The following is a 22,711-nucleotide window of genomic DNA, read 5'->3' as shown; positions in this document are numbered from 1 at the left end:
CACTTTGTAACACAGTGCATTATTCTGCTGGAAGTTTATCCATCTGGTAAGTTACCAGATGGATAAACTGTAGATACGAAGGGATGTACCTGGTTGGCAAGAATGGCTGTAATATGCTGATGTTGATCCACCAGTATCAGGAGCCTAGTGCCACGCTAACATTCACCACACCATGCTGACAACATCAGTGCATAGATTGATGTGCTACTGTCATCATACGTGGTCTTGCTGTTAGCACAGAACAACTAAATATTAAGCACACATCTGTGAAAAATGGCACTGGAGTATGGAAGTCATACATATTTATATTCACTAATATGGTACCATTAACAATACTCTCAACTTGATACATTTTCATGGCAGTTTTGACTACCCAGTACAGTCAGGCTATTTTTTCCCCCCATCTAACCAGCTGGGCCTTAGAAGTTCTGGGGGCTATCTACCATTTATAACTCATGCATTCTACAGTCATTCATATAGAATCCACAATTTGGAAAATAACATTATGATATTACGAATAGTATTGACAAATAATGCAAGGAAGCTTGCTTCCTTGCATTATTTGTTATGCTAGTTTAAAAGTAAAAAAAAAAAAAAAATATATATATATATATATATATATATTAATTATTAAAAGGATATTTAGAACAAACTACATTAAAAATAGTTGGTTTGAAATGCTGGCACCTCATTTTTGCTATGATATTTAGAAAACATTGCATTGGTTTAAGATTTTGGGTTTATTTCAAGTAAAGGTTGTTACTTTTAATATTTGCTATACCATTACAATTTCATAACAGCTTGGGATTGAGATTTTAAATATTATCCAGAATTAAAACAATTTTATTAATTTAGAATAAGTTCTTTATTACAAGCACTGCATTTGTAATCAATAATATAATAGTAGCTGATAAAACACCTAACTATGGTTGTCTCATATTAACACTACAGACAGAACTCTGTTTTAACTACTGAAGAATGCAATGAGCACTATGAAGACATCCAAGGCTATTTATGCTAACAGTAAAAACTACTATAGCTCTGCCAAGTTTCTTTAGGTAGATACTCAAGCAATTTTTAACCTCCCAGCCTGATACAGATGCAATTTAAGAAAATACATTGAAAGATGCCTAATTCACTTCCTCAAAGTGATTATCAAAATGATACCATTTCATTCTGGAAAGACCACTGTTCACTAATTTCTGAAATAATCTTGTAAAAGTCTACACAAAATTCATAAATCCAGTTTTTATGAGTAAAATAAAATTTATGGCCCCCATAAGGTACTCCTCATTTTGAACAACTTTTGTTTGTTAAATGGGATCTGTGCTATTTGTTAAACAGAACTGAGCCACTCACTTTGGAATTCTTCCATTTCTCACTGCAATGATTATAACCATTGTGCTGATAACAACATTTAAGTTATGTTACTGAAATACTCATTCAGTATCTTAGTTCTACTGCCAGTAAATAATAAATGACAAAAAATTCTAAATTAGTTCAGTGAAAGTGTTCAGATTTTAAGAATTATTCTAACTTGTAGTACAAATACCCTTCAAACTATTTTTAAAATCTGAAAAATTTTAATATCTCCAAATTAAACAGAGTATGCATGATTAATTAAAAATCATTTTATACTTACAGATTTAGAACTAGTTACTAGATGCCCCTTCCCACATATCAATGTTTAAAGATTATATGAACAAACTAAGAATGAAATAATAAAATTATTTGCCATTCATTCCAAGTTTTAAATCCTTATGCTAGTTTAAAAGTTAAATCTTAAAAATAAAAAAAAATTAACAAATATTTACCACAAATCTCAGGATTTTCATCTGAACCATCCCCGCAATCATCTTCATTATCACACTGCCACCTACTTGGTACACACTTTCCATTTCCACACCTGAATTCTGTACTTGAGCATGTTCTTGCCTCTGGAGGATTAAAAAGTCAATTAACTCTTGAGAACTAACCTTAAATAATTGAATAAAATCTGCATCTGATAAGTAATTTAATGATTTTGCTAGCTTTATTCTAAAGTGGCCACTTGAACTACCTATAATACAGAATAATCATATTTAAGGTATTACAGTAAGCCTTTCTCAGCTATACAAGTTAAATTAAATGAATGCAAAGGAAAATATCAGAACATTCCATTTAGAAACACTCAAATAAAAATGAAAGAAATATTTCAATAATGCATACAAGAGCAAGCACTGCTTTTTATTAACAGATAAGCAATTAGTCAACACAGGTTATGATACATTGCTTTACCTCCCCCAGCCCAAAAGGAGTAAATAAGTTCAAGACAAACTTACACAATCAACTAAAGAAGAAATATTTTTATACAAATATCATTCGGGGGTGGGGGGTTTCAAATAGGGGTAGAACCATATTAGTGATGAGACAAATTGATGTACATATGAAGACTGGCTTAGAAAGTAGGTACAAATATAAAAATATCACCTATGGGCAGCAGTTTGTCAAATCTCGAATAAGTTGCTTCCCAATGTAGCTAAGTTACAAGTGGAATTGGATGGTTACCTTATGAGAATAGCATGAACATTTTTATTATATATATATTATAATTTTCTTTAGCTGATGCAGAAAACATTGCATCATTTGTGCTTACTAATACACCATCAAGACTGTTCTAAATGCTTAATTACTGGTCTCACTGATATTTTTGAAGAGTGCTGTTCTAGACAACTAATATTTAAGGATTAAGCATTTGTTCTAGCCTAACTACTAACCCTCTAAACATTATGCCAAAAAACTGTTCATGAAGCTGGCACCCCCCCAATCCCCCACAGATATCAGATAACTAGACTTACAAGGTGTGGCAATAAAGTCCCCAGATTGGTACAATAAGAAGGTAAAGGAGCTCAAAAATGGTTTTATTTTTATTCAAAGTAATCACCACCTCACTGAATGGACTTATTACACCATTCTGAAAGTTTCTGAAATGAGTCAGCAAAGGTGTCCAAAGAGATGATGTTTAGTTTACCATTTACATTTCTCTTTATGTCCTCAACATCCTGAAATCTTTCCTTTAAGGAAGATATGTGCTGGTGCTAGATTGGAAGAGTAGGTAGACGGTTGATTTGTATAATGCCGTGTTTCATCAGAAATGTTTTAACAAGTATGGGATGGGCAGAGGTCACTGTCGGGCAACAAAAATCAGCTGCCTTTCTCTTGAGATTGCAGCCTCACCTAGGAAATAGTCTTTGAAGCACCTGCATGCTCACTCTCTCTCGTACAAATTCCTTGTGAATCACATCCTGTTTATTGAAAAATATGATTAGCAACAGCTATCCTGGACTCCTGTAAACAAAATTTCTTGAACATTGGTGATGTTTTGAAGTCCAATGCATGCTGTAACACTTCATCTCTAGGTCAAAAACAAACGTGTCCAGTGACAATACAATTGAAGAAATTAGGATTGTCTTGACAAGTTTGAATGACAGTCTTGTTTGCTTCTGCTCATCTGTGACACAAATTTTGCACAGGCTTTTCCTTTTCCCTAAATCTTCATGCAGAATTTGACATATCATCTCCTTATTCACAATTTTCTGAACTTTTGCATCTCTTCATTTTGAGAGGTTGAGGGTCACCAACTTCTTGGGTCATTGCAAATGTCTGAATGTCCATCTTATACTATTCAAACACACTGGTATAACTTAACATTTCATCACCATAAAGTTTTAAAAATTTCATATTCATTTGTTGCTCTGCTGCAACATGACACAGAACGTTAATGCTACTAATGAAACTTGTTGTTACTTGCAAACTGTCAGCCTACTGAACAATCTCTGTACCACCATCTGTTGGAGGAAATCAACTACAACGTACTATTTCCCTTTATTTTCAAACTCATTGTATGTAACCACAAAAGCACCAGTCTGGTAACATTATTGCCACACTTTATATACCGAACGTAGGAATTTTACCAGTAGAAAAAGGTAATAATCATGCTATATAAATAAATGGTCAGACATCTAGAGCAAAGGTTCCCAACTGGTGGTTCACGAAAGTGTTCCAGGGGGTTCGCACTAAAAATTCTGTAATGGCGTCTGCTTAGATTTACATAGGTATATTATTGTAAACTACAAAATATAACTAATAATAAACAATAAAGTAAAATTAAATTAAATTAAAATTAAAGAATTGCTAAGAAAAGAAACCACATCTCCCACAATTCCTTGTAATTACTATCTTACAGTAAGTATATCATGTTAAATAAATATCTAAAATTATTTCTTGACTAAAATGTCTAAGAGTATGAAAAAGGTTGTTTATGCATGCATTGTTTGATTACATCTCATATTGTGAATACCTTCACAACGAGTTGCCGAGGTATTGTACTGCTTTGAATAAGTAATGCTTCACCAATGGAGAAATGTCACTTATTCTTGGCAGATGCCGAGAATAAGTGACATTTGTGAGTGAGCACCGTTTTGAAGCTTGTTGGCTTACTCATCAGTGGGTGGGCAGGTACCCTGTTGTTGCAATACTGACAACCCAATTATAAAGTATAACTCCACAATATGAGATGCTTGATGGTGAGCATGGTTTAATCTAAATATATTTCTTGATTAAATTTCTAAAAGTGTGTAAAAGGTTGTTTATGCATGGGTAATATGAGATATAATCAACCGATGCATGCATAATACCTAGGTAGTAGAAATGATGGAAGTGCATTACCCATGAAAAAAAAAAAACAACCTTTTTTTCGTACTCTTACACATTTAATCAAGAAATAGTTTTAGATTAAACCATACACATCAAGCAGCTCTCATATTGTGGAGTTATATTTTGTAACTGGGTTGTCACTAGTGCAACACCAGGGTGCCTGTCCACCCACCGAAGAGGAGCCGATCAGATCCGAAACAGTGTCATCTGATGGGGGGGGGTCTTGAGGCCCTTATTACCACGAATAGGTAACAACAATCTTCACTAAATGGGGAAGTGTTGCCTATTCAAGGGATTCATGAATGTTTGAGTTCAGTGAGTGTGAGGAGTAACTGCTCCTTTCCTCTTCTACACCTTTTTTGCTTTCCAAAGTCTAATAGGGACAGTATGTGGATAAGAGTATCTATCCCATACCATTCTTCAAATGGTGCCGTCTAGGAGGTGGTATCCGCCGAGAATAAGTAACATTAGTCTTCTCCATAGTTGAAGTGTTACTTATTCGAGAAAGTGTAATACTTTGGCAACTCATTGTGAAGATATTCACAATGTGAGATATAATCAAAAGATGCATGCATACTACCTGGGTAGTAGAAATGATGGAAGTGAATTACTCATGCATAAACAACCTTGTTTATATAAAATGTTTTCCATACTAATTTTTTTTTTTCATTCACAAGGTTCGTTATGTATAGGTACTTTTTTTTTTTTTTTAGAACCTATAGTACTTAGTACCGAGCATAGGTTGAAAAGATGAAAGAAGATACTTGTTGACATGCACGCCTCCGTAGCCAGGTAGCAGCAGTGCGTAGCACACGCTTCTTGATTAGACCGGGGTTAGAGCCCGTCACCACCAAATACGGAGGATGCGGAAAGGTCAGGGAATGACCACCACATATCCCAGAGCAATATGGCCTTAGTTGCTAATGCTCCTAAAAACCAAATAACAAACAACAACTTGTTGACATTAGACTTGAACTTCTGTAGATTGTAATTTTCAGGAAATATGTATGAAGGAAGTTTGTTCCAAAAAACAGAAATTGAATGAATAAATGAGGAAGAGGAAATGTTAGTTCTGTGGGATTGAACTTGGACAGTAAAGGGATGTTCACTGGTTGCGGCAAGAGTTCAGACTGCTTTGAACAAGAGCAGGAAATTATATAAACCAATTCAGAAAAACAGTGCCCATGGAAGTATCTGTAGAAAAGGCATGCAGCAGAAACAGTATGTCTATGAGACAGCGAATGGAGAGACTATTAGAGATGAGTCATTAATTAACCTAATTGCCCTCTCCTGAATGGAATCTAGAAGCCTGAGAGAGATTTTGGGGGCACCACCCCAGATGTAGGAACAATATTCCACGGTCAAGGAGATTTGCGATTTATACAGAGTCAACAACTGTTTGGAAGAAAAGTAACATTGAGAGTGAAAGAAAACCCAGTTTTTTGGATACAGAGGAAGCAATATTTGTAATATGGTTTTATGACAAGGCAGATTAGAAGTCAGGGTAATCCCCAAGATCTTGCCTAGAAATCTAAGCATAATCGAAGATAAGCATAGGAGCAAAGAAATCCTTTTTGCAAGATATAAGATAGGACTGAATTTTGGAAGGATTGGAATTAAATTTTCGTTGCCCCACTGTCGAATTACCTTGAAATCGGCATTTAAGAATTGGTAGCGGATATTCGAGAAATTGAAGCTGATTGAGCAGGGCAAGGTTTCTCAAAATGGTAAGTGGTATGCAATGTGCTATCATCGGCAAAACTATGGATAGGATTTCCAGTCAATGGAAGAAGGTCATTAATATAAAAGAGGAAAAGAGTGGGAGAAAGAACTGAATCTTGGGAACATTAGCATTAATGGAGAAGTTAGAAGACAGAGAGCCATCTACCATCACCCACAGTGAGCAGTCAGAGAGAAAATGGGATACCCAATTACAAAGAACAGCTGGCAAACCATAGGATGGAAGCTTATTTATAAGACCTTTATGGCCAACCGGGCTAGCCGGGTGGGTAAAGTGCCTGCCTGGCAACCCAAAGGTCACGGGTTCGATTCCCGCCTCGGGCTTGGATCAAAGTACTGCAAAAACCTTGGGAGGTGCATTATGGCCACAGAAGCCTATGCGCCAACAACTACCAAAAAAAAAAAAAAAAAGACCTTTATGCCAAACACAATCGAAAGCCTTTGAACTGTCAAGAGCAATGGCTTGAGTTTCACCAAACATTTCCATTGAATTTGTACATAGATAGATAACATAAGCCAGAATATCGCTAGTGGATCAAAACTGACAGAATCCATACTGGTTATTTGGTTTTTAGGAGCATTAGCAACTAAGGCTATATTACTCTGGGAATATGCAGTGGTCATTCCCTGACCTTTCCGCATCCTCGGTATTTGGTGGTGACAGGCTAGAACCCCGGTCTAATCAAGAAGCATGTGCTAAGCACTGCTGCTCCTTCCCACCTGGCTACGGAGGCGCCGAATCCATACTGGCAATCGTTGATCAGATGAAAGATTTCCAGATAGTTTAAGAGTTGGCAGTTAATTGATTTCTCCATTACTTTGGAAAGAGTAGAAGTAATCACAATGGGACGATAATTGGATGAGAGGGACTTGTCACTTTTTAGGAACTGGCTGGATTTGAGCAAACTTCCAAGCTGAAGGAAAAATACCTTTGGAAGAAAGTGAAACAAGACAACACAAAACAGGAGAAAGTTCAGAAGCAGGCACAGGTGTTGAAAACAAGTGGAGAAATACCATCAGGACCTGGCGCTTTCTTAGCATCAGATTCAACAAAATCCTTCTGACATCCTGTTGACGGAAAACCACAGGAGGCCTCGAATGGAGTGTACTGGGAAAGGTTTGAGATGATTTACCAAGATCATCAATACACAAGTTGGAAGAAAAATTAGGATGCTAGTAGGTCAGCTTTATCTGTGGCTGATGTGGCAACAGAACCATCTGGTTTTGACAGTGGTGGGAACAGAGATGGGTAAAAATTGTGGCCGTTAGCTTTGGCAAGAGACCAGAATGCTCGGCTACTATTTGGAAAAGAAGCAAGTTTTCTACTCTTAGCCTGTTCAAAATCTAGTTTATACTTGTTAATAACTGCTTTACAAAGTATAACACTTAATAATAATTTTGATTATTATGCAAGGTCGCTTATAGAAATGTAGTACTGGAAATATTTTATAATAAAAATTCAGAAATATTATACGGTTTCAGAGAATACAGGTTTAGTGGTTCGCAATAAAAATTATTACATTGAAATGGGTTCGCGATAAAAAATATTACGTTGAAAGGGGTTCGCAATAAAAAAAAATGTTGGGAACCGCCGATCTAGAGAAATAAAATTGTTTGAAAGGGTTCAAAGTAGGAAAAAAAAAAAAAAAAGACTAGTGGCTGCAAAGTGATACTCATACAGGAACAGACTCTAGCTCCCTAATATACAAAGTTTGGAAATTAGGCTATTGGTTTTATGTTAAGTCAGCATTTTAATTTTAGGCCATACATGCCAGCATATTAATGTGCGTGTCTACGTTTCTAGAACCAATCTACATGTTGTGTATGCTAAAAATCTTACTACCTCTGCCTGAGTTCAGTTAACTAAAGCCTCAAACCAAAAAAGGCCTTTAAGAATTCCTCCACATTCCAATAAAATCCAACAGCGTATTTATCTCTATCAGCAAAAGTGTGAGAGGTGGCACATTATACTGTCATGGTAGACTGGCAATCAAGCATCTGCATGAGGATCTGACAGGGGTATAAAAGGGTTAAGCAACCTAATGGAAGCCATTTTCTCTCCTGAGGATTACAAAATACAAAGAGACGGATTCATATTAAATAAAGTTAATTAGATTGGAAAATCTTCCTTTAGTCGAAAAGTAATCAATGATTAGAACAAAGAAATTTACATCTAGCTTTGCAGAACCTCTTTCAATGTGCTATCTCTTGGCAGAGGTCAGTCATCTTCACAATGGATGTACGTGAGGCAGAAGCCCTAAACAGACCTTGTTATTCCAATCAAACCACTCTCTGAGGTGTTTGCCAACCAAGCTGTCCTTTTCCCTCAACTTTTTTTCGTTGACCTTGCCCTGGATTATCATTTGCAACATCTTATATGAAGAAGCTTATATAGATTTAAAGAAGGATAAAATAATTTGGAAAAGTCAAATGGGAGACATTTAATTTTTTTCATTTTTATTTTTTTCACAGCAGCTGGTATATAAGCATTGCTTCTTTGAGTCATTCTGCCAATACAGGCATACCTCGGTTAACGTTACCTCTGATAACGAAGCCTCGATATAGCGAAGTCCACAATTTCAAGCCCCATTTAACATAAAAAAATTCCATTTTTGTTTAATCACCTGAAATCTAAACAAACTGAAGAAATTACGGAAACCTTTGGGGCTTCTCGTGGTTGGTTCGAGAAATTTAAAAAACGGGCCAGGATTCATAGTGTAAAATGAACAGGAGAAGCTGCAAGTGCAGATGTTGAAGCTGCAAATAAGTTTCCAGAAAAACTAAAGGAAATAATTAAACGTGAAAATTTTCCACCAAATTTGGTGTTCAATGTTGACGAAAGCGGTTTGTTCTGGAAACGGCTACCAACAAAAAGCTTCATTTCTATTGAAGAAAAATCAGCTGCTTGGTTCAAAACAGCCAAAGACCGTTTAACGTTACTCTTTGGATCAAATGCCTCTGGCGATTATAAATTACAATTGTTATTAGTTTACCATTCAGAAAATCCGAGGGCGTTAAAAGGTAACATAAAAATGAATTTACCTGTAATATGGAAAGCAAATAGAAAAGCGTGGGTTACCAAGGAGTTATTTACTGATTGGTTTGTTAACCACTTTTGTCCTGGAGTAAAACAGTATTGTCATAAAAACAAATTTGAAGAAAAAGCTCTTTTGTTGTTAGACAATGCTCCGGGACATCCTACTGATCTTAACACGTTGGACACATGCATTCCTGTCAAAGTTGTGTTTCTTCCAGCAAACACAACTTCCCTGATTCAACCATTGGATCAGGGAGTAATAGCATCATTTAAAGCTTATTATCTGCATCGAACTTTAAGCAATTTAACTGAACTAGAGGATAAAGAGGAAATGACAGTTAAAACTTTTTGGAAAAACTACACCATTAAAAACGCAATAGAAAGCATTGATAGTTCTTGGAAAGAAGTCACTAAGAAATGCTTAAATGGAGTTTGGCGCAAAATATGGCCAGAAGTTGTACTAGAAGAAGAAAATAACATCCAAGAATTAGAAATGAAGTTATCCAGATGGCTCAATCAAATAGGTTTCGAAAATGTCGATGAAGAGGATGTTAGAAATTTATTGAATGCAGAAGATGGTTTTTCAGTGGAAGATTTAGAAAGCCTTGTTAGCAACGAAGACAAAGAAGTACCTGCCGAAAAAGTGTTAACAACCAAAGATTTAAAAAGGTGCTTAAATGATATTGAAAACGTTTTAAATTTTTTTAGTGAAAATGATCCTGACTTAGGAAGAAGTGTTATAGTTAAGCGATCAGTGTTAAATGCAATAACTCCGTATAGGCAATTGTTAAATGAAAGGGGAAAAAAGCATAAACAATCAACTTTAACCTCATATTTTAAAATGTGATTTCACTTTGTATGTAAGTTGACTGTTTATTTAATAAAACTTTTCTTTGTTCGAAAAAAAAGCTTTTCATTTTCTTTACGTAGGAACGTATCCCTATTCTGGCCATAGTATTTTTACCTCTGAAAACGAAGTTTCGCTTAACGAAGTAATTTCGTGGAACGCATCCTATTCGTTAATCGAGGTATGCCTGTATATCAAAAATTTCAAAATCATAATTAATTGGACAGATGTATCAAACTGATACAGACTTCATTTCATATACCCAATGCTATCATTCTGTAAAAATACAAAATAACAGGCCTGGCATTTAGTACTTTAGTTCTTTTAATGAATAAATTTATACAGAATTTATTAATAAATAAATTTTTATATTTATTTATTTAAATAAGTTTAGTTTAATTTATTTATTAGGTTTTTTATTTAATTTATTTTTAAAAATTAATTTAAATAAATAAATTCATTCAAACTATCATAGCATTTTTGAAGGGTAATCAGTAAGCAGTAATCCCCCCCTCCCCCCCTTTTGGGGTTATATTTCATCTTATTATTATCTTTATCTTGTTTTGTTTATGAAGCAGTGGATTATATTTGTTGTAATTGTGGTTTATATAGTTGTAAGTCTTCATCATTAATGTACTATTTTTTTTTTTTTTTTTCAGGAAAAAAAAAAAAAAAGTATCTTGAGTATTGCTGTATAAATGTGATAAATTGACATACTGAACACATCCACATATGAAAGACTAATTAGTCTACCAGCAAGTAAAGCAGACAATGCTTTATTTCAAAAAAAAAAAAATAATAAAATAAAATAAAAAAAAATCCTGTAAGGACAAAAACAACAAATAGTGAGAAGAAGTTGTAAAGAGCAGCTTATCCACTGTAAAGAAATTAGAATTAAATTTCACTTGCATTTGTAACAAATTCTATGAATAAACAAAAACTGCAGGTTTAACAATTCTCTGAATTTATCCATCATCTTGTTCCCACGAGTCAAAAATCTAGAAAAAGGAGTTTACATACAAGCTTATTCACTTTTGGAACCTACTGGGTGGGGGGGTGAGAAAAGTGGGAAATCATTTAAACAGGACAGAGCTATAAGCAAATGCTACACTGGAAGTTTGTGTACACCTCACACACAGTAAACTGTTTTAATGCTCCCTTTAACACTTTTCTTTTTTTTTTGTGTGTGTTTATAGTGTTTCCAATTATTCTCAAAAAAGAATATAACCATAGAACCCCAGGGGCTCACATCTGGTGAGTATGGGCTTGGCACACCCAGGGTACCGAGCTGGATCTCTCTCTCTCTCTCTCTGTCTGTCTGTCTCTGTGTGTACTATCAGAGATGAAGTAAAATCTTAACCGAAAATGTTCATGAACTGGGTTCTCATACTCATAACAAAAGTATATAATGCAAGGCAAGTGCATTACTCACACCAGCCTAGAGCTGGTGACCCTGCACGGATGAATAATAAATTCGAAGGCAAAAATCAATACTATAAGAAACACAAATTAAAAAATAAATAAAATAAAATAGTACCCCAATAAAACGAGTGCAGAATGAAATTAAAAGTATTTTATTTTTCTTACGGAGGACACAAAAACCATTGCTCTATGAAATTATTGGCCACAATAATTTCAAGAAGTAATATTTGTTAATTGACCTTTGACTGGATGCATTCCTGTGACCCAAACGCAGTTTATTGTAGACCCAGGTAAAGTTGGAACGATTCCATTACACGCGATATGTAGTGAAGGAAACCAGCTATATCTCCCGGAAGCAACATTCCAAGGTGAGTGACGTCATATCAGGCGTTTCATCTCCTCCAATGACATAGCTGGAGGTGTGTCACACACGTAATCGTTTGCCTGCAAATTAGGTCGTACTCGAGTTGGATACAAAAGCGCCTTTGCAGACAGTAACTTGGATTTTTACTACGTGCGCTTTAAACAAGATACTGTGAATCATGCATATGCAAAACAGTGACGGAAAACCCCTCTTTTCCACATCGAAATTTTATAAATTATGATTTATAATTTTCATGGGGAAAAGAAGGTATAAGTTCAATCACAAAGGGGAATGGATTCCGAAAACAGACTGATCTGTAGTTAAATACTCATTTCCATTGCTTGAATCATTTATTTCAATAAAAAATTATTATTAGCAGTTAAAGTCTCTTTAAAATCAATACAAAGAACTCAGAATTTTAGTGAATCACTTTCAACAAAATGAGTTAACGAACCAATAAATTAGGCTATAAGTGTAACACGAAACGAAAGGAGGGTCGGAAATTATGGCATTAACATATTTCAGTTTTTAAAAGAAAATGATACGCGTTAACACTTTAAGAAATGTAGCATAAAATATCCAAATTATGTCACAGGTTGTCTCCGGCTTTAAAGAAAAAAAAAAATCAAGTATATATTTTTTATAATAAATTCAGCTTTTTTACAACCAACCTAGTTTTCACACCAGATGGCTACTGCACTTTTTTAAAAATCAAAATGGCTGCACTAGATAAAAGAAACTTTAATGCAAAAATGTGTAATTGTAATCATTAAGAGCATTTTAGTGAAAAGTTCACTATGCCATTTAACTCATGCGACCAATATTACGACTAAGTAATAGTCCAGCGAGTACAAAAAAAAAAAAAAAACCTCCCATGTTGGACACCTCTAATATAAACACCAAGCACTATCAACATTTAATTAAACATCAAGATTATCAAAGACCATTTTAAACGTTCAGTGGTCGACAGATTCATTTCATCATGGACATGTTTTAATCCTCAAGGACAAGGATTAGATTTTCTAGTATTAGATTTCTTTCAACTCTAGTTTCGACCAACCGATATCAAAATCCAAATATTTTAACCCGATGCTGCCCCAATAGAGTAAACACAATGTCGAACTCCAGATAAGATACCACCACGTGGAAAATTTTTCACGAAATCTTGCCGATTGACTGAAATCTCTCGATAACCTATGGCTGCATAAGGGGTGAGCACACAAAACAGCAGCTATAGAGATTTTTTTTTTTTTTTTTTTTATATAAGACTGAAAACCGCGCTGAAACTCAAGAACATCTATAAACAGCGCTGCAGATTATTTTTAAGAGTGCAATTGAGCGGAGAAATAATACAAGATGTCCGTGAATTACCAGACAACAAATGAACTGGCCAAGTGTGTAGTCTGGCAGATCTCGTCTAGTCAGGTTAGGTGTAGGTTTAAAAACACAAGTTTGGTATAGGAATGGAATTATATTATACATAATACTATCTTTAAAAGGGAAAAGAAAAATGAAAGTTTACAAAATTATATCAACCAATTTTACTGCTTTTTATATCACCCGTATTGTTGGAGTCTTTCAAAATTGGGTAACTTTGAAGATGTCTGATAAACACAAAACAAGGCTGTTTCCCAAACAATCAAGGACATCATTAATTTAGGACCTTGAGTAAGAAATCAAAACAATACCCAAAAACATTTAAATACAGAATACTGCAAAACAACCGTACCGTTGCTTTTCCTTCAATTATTATTACTTTGTTAAAACTCGTTAACATGTGAGAATAAGTTAGCCTGTTGAAACTCGCGATTCACATGGTGCCGCAATTTATTAAAGTCTAATAATCCAAACTGCAATTACAAAATAGATGTAACGCGACACGATGACGTACCACCTCAGTGTGGTGTGCTATGAGCTGATAAATGACGTAACAAAAGAACACGTCTCATTTGACAATTGGCAGTCACACCACATGCAGACGGCCCCAAGTATTGACACAGAAATAAGAGCAAAACAAAAAACCAAGGACTTAACTGGTAAAGCAAGTTTCGCCTAACGTGAAGTCATACATTAGTTAGGTTCAAAGAGCAACATGATATAAAATAAGTTTTCCTTAATTAATAAAAAGTTCGGAGAATTACCTACAACACTCAATCATGGTGTGGGAATACAGAAAACCAAAGCCGATGGCTCATTTTCAGGCCTGTAAATATGCGAATGTTTACGCAAGAAAAAAAAAAAAAAGTGAACCTTTATTTTGCAGGAAAGCAGATCACCAAAAACAACTTTATAGGAAGTAACCCCAACTATCCTGTATTAAAATACATATTTCACGTGCTTATTGGTATGCAGTATGTTCTTTTAAGTGGCACTCGTGAACAAAAATGCTAAGAGCACCCTTTAAATGAACCATCAACTTCGACCGTATATAATTTCAGCTTCACTTCCCCATCTCTAGAGTCGAGAGCTAGGAATTCTCCGAATCGTTCCAAAGAACTGCATCACTTCCTGCGTTACAGGCACAGAACAGGGCAAACAAACGGTTGCTGCTATTTAGTTACATACTGTGGCCTCTGGGCTCCGTCATAGCCATCGTTAGGGAAAACGGTGGCTGAAGTAGACTGGACCTAAGCAGGAAAAATTAGTCTAGGCTATTATCAAGGTTTGAAAGAGGATTTTTGGATGTTGGCGGGGAGGAAACGTACTGATAGTCTGATTACAGGATGACATTTCCAATACGAATATCAATCAATGGTTGCTATACGGGGTCATCTTGACAGCACTCAGTGCTATTATCAATACTTCGAAATGGAGTCAAGAAATACGTATGAACCTGTTATCAAAAATTCCGTTATTAAAAACAAAGCTGGGTAACTTAATTTAAAAAAAAAAACAACTATTTGTATAATTTCCAATTCAGCAATCCGAATGTTTGCAGGGTACGTAATGTCCTAGATTAAAAACAAGGCAATAATTCTTGATATGTTGGCAAACCATCTCGCAATGCTGCTAGTCATTTATTCAACAAAGGAGTGCCTTAACCAAATCTCTCAAACACACTTCAATTTGTAAATATAAAAAAGGTACGGCTGAAGTGCTTGAGTTACTTAGAGAGGACTCAACGAAATGCATATATACAGCTCCTGATTATGAAGTACTGCAATGACGCAATCACTGTGCGGTTCTTCCCCAGTTTGATCTCGAAATTGGAGATATCGACTTTAAATTTCATTGGTTGTATGTGCACTTAACATACAACCGCTTTATGCCAATTCGTATTCTGTTTTATTTTACACAGAATCTACCACTTCCAGTAAACGATTTAAATGATGAATTGACTTCTTAACACCACAATTAAGTTTTTATATATAGGTAAGGAAGAAAGAGGTCATACTGATTGGCAAAAGAGCTGAAATTAAGGAAAAAAAAAAAAAAATGACAGTTGCTGATTGCCACAAGCCGAATCATGTCAATTATAAGCATATTTGAAACAAAACCAGTGATGGGGTGAGACAGGCGAAAATTCTATACGAGAAAACAGGGGCAAAGGTAAAAGAGTAAATCCGATAAGACCGTTTAAGATATACAATTACATTCGATTACGCGATAATTCCCTTATATTAGAGAAGCATAAATGTCTCTCCAATGATCAGGAAGAAAATAAGTGATCGTGGCATGCTATGGATTTTAGGAACATCAGCTATATTGCGCCGTATATAAATGTCTGTGAATTGCCTGCTGTCGATTTCTGTTTGCTGTACAAAAAATCCGAGTTTCCGTGGGAGGGACTATGCTGATCTCGCCTGAGACCGACTAACTCGGTCACGTTATGTTTAAATGCCATAACAGCGTTCACATGACAAGGCAAAAGAAAATTAAAAAAAAAAAAAAAAATAAGAGATCGTTTATGTCATGACTAATCAATAATTCAAATTCGCTGTTGGTCCCAGCACGCCTTCCACAGTTCTCTTAACTCTTAATATCATTGGTCGGTAGCACGCCTTCCACAGTTCTCTTAACTCTTAATATCATTGGTCGGTCCCAACGTGTACAACAATATCACCTTTTGTGCCCTTAAAAGATATCTGCTCTACAACGTCATCAACTTCTGCCCCTGGCAGACATACCCTGGTCCTGTTCTGCACAATATACTGTATTCCCCGTTTCCCTAACAATTGAGTCACTCACAACTAGTTCCTGTGGGACCGGCGTATTCTGGGATGGGGATGTTTTTGCGCTCTCACTTTTGGATTTCCTGGACACATTACCGAGGGCAGTACGATAAAAATCTAGTAGAAATGTGAAAGTCATTAGTTTCAGAGTGGTACTTGGCATTAGAGCTTTGAGGTTAGTGGCTCAAGGTCAATCACTAGACTAAACTCTCCTCTGGTGGCAGGAACATAAGTTTTTATTATCAAGTGTTATTGCCCTGCTGTGAGGATGACTACTAATGACCCTGAGAGAACCCCTATTTCCCCATTCTACAACAAAAAAATTACCACAGTCCAGTTCGTTCATGTAAAACGGGCATGTTATTAGAGTGGTGGAAGGAAGATGGGTTTCTTGGGGGTTAGTGCTGGAAATGGGAGGGGTTCCTCTTGTTTCTGATCTTTCATAATCCTGAGGGAACTCTGTCTGATGATTTTCTAATCGTTTAACAACGCTGAGCCTTCGAGTCGTCATTTGCTGAGACCTGGAGGGTGGGAAAATGGTTAAACTACAAGAACCAGGCTATGATGCTCCAAATGACTTGGACTGGTTACAAACAGTCTTGCCGATGACGGATAACATTTAAACTGCACTAAAGCAAAATTTTGGCAAAGTGGCTATCCTCAAGGACACAGAGCTCCAGTTTTAATGGTATTCTAATTCATGCGGTATAAGTGTGTGTGTGCGCGCGCGCACACATACAAACGTTCAAGGGTTGCCTTGCATATTGTACGAAACGATCCCGAACTATTCTTTCTTACTCCCTTCAGTGATATCAATTCGCTATAGTCCCGACTGAAGAGACTTAACAATTCGCCCGGTCTCTGAAGAGTTTCAAATACATTTCCAAACCAGTAGCGAAACCACTACTTAACAGTTTCTGACCGTTGCAAGAATTATTACATATTTCCAGTGCACAGGTAAAGAAAGATGCAGGATATCAAGACATCCATTGAAAGTTGAAAATCGCACAGAACTTGTTGGTCAGCGTCATACGTTTCAATAAATCTTCGAAGTAATGAGAGTTTACCTGGATATTCCAGTGCTGCACCTTTAGTATTTTCTTGCTAGAGGGCTAGGAAATAAAAAAATTCTCCCTCGCGGCATTCGTAAGCAGAACAACAGGAGGTAGCATGTGCGAGTTTAACAGACGAGGAAGGTCCAACACTTATCGGTGAATTTGGGGAGTAATCCTTTACCACGACGTTTTCAAATGTATTTAAAACTTTCACTACTTTTTTTTTGCAGGCGAAAGTGTATGGCTAATTCAAAAAAAAAAATTTAAACGAGTTCACCATTTTAACGAGACAGCAGTAGCTCTTGGGTGGCTAATTGTTGGCACCAACCTTCCTCGGAGTCTGCATACATTAACTTCTGCTGCTACTACTACAACACACCAAAGCCAATGTTCGAGTGCTATTAACGATCTTTCAATAGAAAATAGCTACAAGATAGTGCAGACGGCGCCTTGTTCTTGAGACAAAATCGATACTTGTGGCTGCTGATGTCACATCACCTGATGTGGTCTGAGAATAGGAAACCATTCGTCTATTCGTTCGTTCTACCTGCTACAAAACGTAGGTGCAGTGACCTTAAAAACAGCAGGTCCTTTGATTTGCTATTCGTCTGCGATTCATATATGGACTTAATCCTTTCATCTTGTTTCGTAGTTGCACAGATTCCTAAAAGCAATAAATTTATTCGTAAAGCAACTTTTTTTCCTTTCTTGGGAGATGCAGTAAGAATTTTACAGACGGTTGGTAAAAGGAATCCATTATGCATTTTTACATTAACTTCCGCAAAGTCCAAACGGTGAGGGGCTGGTAGGGTGACTAACAAACACGAATATATACAAGTATACACAAAAACGGGCTTTCATATCATTTATGTTAAAAAAGTTCCTTGTCATTCACAATAAGTTTTTTTTTTTTTAATTGCTTGTTATAAATTTCTCCACAATTACCAAAGAGAAAAAAACAGCAACTGCGCCATAACATCTAAATGCGTTATTACCGGAAAGGTGAAATGAGGCTGTGTCACTACGCTAGGTTATACAGTTCGTATAAATTATGCATTCGCGGTGGCGAGTTACAAGAAGCAATAACAAATTTCAGTAATGCTGAAGGGATTATAATTTATATGAACAAACGAAAATTAGAAGTTCAATGTGAATGATTTTACATTCAATGTGAATAATATTTTCAGATGCGTAATAAGCTTTTGCGCATATTAACATGGCGACTACAGTCAGTGCAAGTGTTCAGCGTTAGTTATCCTGTTAAACAAAGCAGGTAATTATTAACGTGTTTTCAAAAAAATTAGGAAGTACTACAGTCAGTAAATTCAACACTGGACTTCACTGTTCAGAAAAAGCCGAAATGTTAATTTAACCTTGACTAAAGCCATCCAGCGTTGATAAATTATGAAGGTAATAAAACACGTGAAACAAATTCTATAATTCACATTTGAGAAGTCCAGGCAACGTTACTTCAATAAATTAATTAAAGTTAGCAATTAATTATACACTGCAGGTTTCTATAATTTACAATCGGCTCCCCTTTTATCTTAAAAAAAAAATTCCCTCGTAGTGATACATTTACAAACTATGTAAACCGGTTACTTCAGAGGCTCTCAAATTGTGGCAGCAAACCCCTGGGGGAGTATTGTTTTTAACAATTCTTTTTTTCAAAAAATATGGGCAAACCATCACTCATTCAGGTATGAAGATTATTTTATTTCAATCTTTGAGATTAAGCGTATTAAACTGTATAATGAATCATGTTACACTCATGAGCCAAAACATTAGGACCACTTATTAATAGCGTGTTGAGCAGCCTTTCGCGGTGATAACCGCTTGTACCCGGCATAATATGGCCTCGACGAGACCTCGGAGTGTCCATCAGCTATCCTGAACCAGCTGTACAGAAGGGAAGTCCCAGAGTTCGGCAATGGTGCGAGGGCTGGTGAATGCTGCATTCCACAAATGATCGATGTGATTGATGTTGGGGAAATTGGCAGATAGAGGAGCACACAAAATGCTTGGACACGATCCTCGAATCATTCCTGCACAATGCGGGTTTTATGACAAGGGGCGTTGTCTTGTTTGAAGTTCACTGCTATCTAGATACATGGTCACCATATTGGGCAAAAAAGGTAAAGTGCAGCCATTATCAACCCACTGCAAGATGGAAGCCTCCTCAACAATTCATGCTGAGGGAAATGGACCATAATCTTCCACGCTGGTCCAGTGCGGGTTGGCAGATCGACCGTATTCAGCAGTCAGGGGCTTGAACCCCGGTCTACTCAAAGAGCGCGTGCTACTGCACTCCCGCTCCTGACCACTCGGCTATGGGCAAAACTTGGTCCGAAACAATGACGAGGTCGGATCTAGCGTTCGAATACGCGCCCATCCATTGTCATTATGGAGCTGGAACCTTAATTATCGCACGAGGAGATTCTTTTCCAATGTCCAGGAACGGTTCTCCCGTGTCTACTGCAGGCGAAGGTATCGATGATGGCCAGTCAACATGAATCGACTACTCCTAAGAGTAGTCCACTGTATGGTGTGCTCGGAAAAGTTTCTTTGGGCACCCAGCTTTGTAGTTTATCGTTAACGGATTGGACAGCACTTGCCAATGGCGGTTCACCTCGACTGTCAACCACTGGTGTCTCTGCCTCACGGCACGTTTTTTGTCCTTCTTCGGACCATTTCTGCCACACCAACTTCCTCAGGCCCTTCCCTCTCCCTCACTCGCAGAGACAGGAGTGGTTATATTTTTGTTTATGAGTTTATATTAATTTATAAAAATATGTATACCTAAATTGTTAGTTGCACTTATTCATATATGGGGAGTAAATTTTGGGGGTGCAAGGTATAAAAGTTTGGTAATTTTGGGTTAATTCCGTACAACGGAGTGATCTGGTACTGTGGGTTACCACCACTATAAATATACAAACTCATATCAATGTGCTGGGCATCTTTCCTCTCAACAAGGAAGTGCTATTCTAGCATTATCTATCGTTTCTTCACTAGAATTACAGTAGCCAGTATCTCATTTCTACAGACGTTGTTTAGTATCGGTTTTCTCTGAAAGATGACTACCGGTTTTCTCGATACGAGAAAGTGATAACAAAACGCCTCCACTTAACGTAATATTCGAAACCACAGCGGAAATATAAACTACTTCGTTATTTTCCCAGGAGAAATTCAATATTTGTAACCCAAAGAAAGATTACTTCATAAATAGCTTCGTTCATTCAAAATTTATATAAATATGATGAATAATAAAATTAAAAAAACAGGCACTTTGAAAAAGTACTTTTAGTATAAAGAAGATATGAGCATAAAATAAATTAAAAATTTCCGTTATCTAGTAATTACTATTAATTTTAAAATACTTTTATACAAGGTTATTAAAATGTTCCACGTTTCCCAATTTCCTGCAATCTATACTGAAACGAATGACAACTGCCAACTTTCATTTTTATAAAAATTCTCAATATGAGGCGCCACAGGTCACTAAGGTAGACGCTCAGCTGAAATTTAAAAATCGGTGTAGCAGCACAACGCCCATGTTTCTATCTTACACGTTTGCTGGTTCTAAGAGATGGTGATATTTTGTAAGGAACGGTCACTGACATGCTATTACAAGAACATCAACGGCCTAGACTCCAAAAGATTTTTATAAAACACTTCATTACCATAATAGTAGCCAGATTTTTTTTTTTTTTAACTGGTCAATATATGAAAATTGAACTTATATTTATAATATACTAACTTAATTTTTAATTTAAAAAAAATAGAACCTAAATCCCTAGAAATAATTTGACTAGAAACCGCCATTCGGTTGGTGTTTCGGTTTTCTGTTGGATTTTCGTCTGCTATTGGGAACTTCGTCTGCAATCGTCTGTCATGAAATGGCAGACGATTTAACTTTCGTTTATTATCTGCTGGCACGAATAGCTGAGATCAAGTTAAGATAAAATGCATTTTAAAAAAAAAAAAAAAACTAACGTCAAAATGATTATTTTCGATATCATGACACAATTACTTGAATTTTTACTGTCCACAGACTAATAATTGCAAATTGACCTTTTGTGCATTCATTTATAAACTATCATTTTTACCCGAACATAACCGAGTAATTCAAACAGGAACATAGCAAATTTAAATTCGGCGAACATTTAATTCCATCGATATCAGTACTGTATGTGAACATTGCACAAAGAGACAGCTTTAAATGGGCGTGGCATTGAACACCTGACAAGATCGCGCCATCCATCCTTGCGAAACCACCTTTTAATTTCCGGTCTGACACCCTTACACAACAGGTTAATTCATGAGTTAAACTCTCAAACTACACTAAAAAAGAATTTTATGAACTAATGTAAAAAAAAAAATGAATATATACTAGGTTTTAAGATTAATTTTTTTCTCTGTGAATTTCACCAACTTTCGAAATAACTAATTTAAGATACATTACCGAATATAGAAGAAAATAAAAACTGATCTTAATGTTTTATTTTATTATTTATCATTATTTTTACCGATGTGACTCTTTAGCCATTATATTTTCATTACCGTATTTTTCAGATGATATAACGCATCCAGGTTTTAGAGGGAAAATTTTTGAAAAAAATTATTAAATATCTGAAAGTGCTTATTAACCAAAATGTCCATGCAACCAAAAGTTTTAGTCATTGTATCATGCCAATAACCCATCGTCGCTACTCCACCTAGGTGTTTATCATACTGTCTAGTCACAGCTAAAGATAAAGACCACTACATACACCTTCAAACACACCAGGATGGAGGGGATTTTGGACCATATTTTCCAGGGAATAAGCATTCATATAGTACAGAAAATATGGTAATTTGTAAATACACTGTACTGCTCTTGGTTTTTTATTTTTTGGAACGTTATTTACATTAAAAACAGTTTCCAAGTGGGCAATTCAAATGTATTCATTAATATTAAGAATAGTCAGCTATGTTTACAGCAATACATTTGACGTGCTGAAAATGGTTTAAGCATGAATGAACCAGCAAAACAATCCACAATCAAACTATCCCAATAGTTTGCACCACCCAGTGGATTGTTTTGCTAGATGGAACAGTTCAGGAAATGCATGCAACACATATGCTTGACACTGCTGTAATCAAATTCCAGCTACCTTGCCCACTGTTTTTGAAACTTCCATATCTTTGTACTGTATCTGATTTGAAAGACAACCTGAAATGAATTTGAAAAAGCACATGAATTCTGATGACAAATTTGAGCGGCGGCAACAAATTAATTAGCCGCGAGATGAGGAGTACCTATGTAATATAGATGCAACACAAAGCTATTTTCACATGGGCATTGTTTCATTGTTATTTGAGTTATTGAACACTATT

The 22,711-nt window shown here is 36.0% G+C and overlaps 1 protein-coding gene across 3 annotated transcripts in view; it reads right to left on the bottom strand.

Annotated features, from left to right (window-relative positions):
- LOC150075503 (very low-density lipoprotein receptor-like) overlaps positions 1-22,711 on the bottom strand; it is a 77,960-nt gene that overhangs the window by 40,380 nt on the left and 14,869 nt on the right. For 2 of the 3 annotated variants that reach the window (XM_090388779.1, XM_090388781.1), the window contains exon 3: positions 1,815-1,937. In XM_090388779.1, the coding sequence (XP_090244905.1) occupies positions 1,815-1,937 (123 nt within the window). The remainder of the gene's footprint in view (positions 1-1,814; positions 1,938-22,711) is intronic. The other variant, XM_090388780.1, reaches the window with a different exon arrangement.

The sequence above is a fragment of the Mastigoproctus giganteus genome, chromosome 14, assembly GCF_048544385.1.
Source record: "Mastigoproctus giganteus isolate SK-2022 chromosome 14, ASM4854438v1, whole genome shotgun sequence".
Classification (NCBI taxonomy): domain Eukaryota; kingdom Metazoa; phylum Arthropoda; class Arachnida; order Uropygi; family Thelyphonidae; genus Mastigoproctus; species Mastigoproctus giganteus.
Note: the sequence above shows the minus strand (reverse complement) of the source record. Positions and strands in the feature narration are given on the sequence as shown.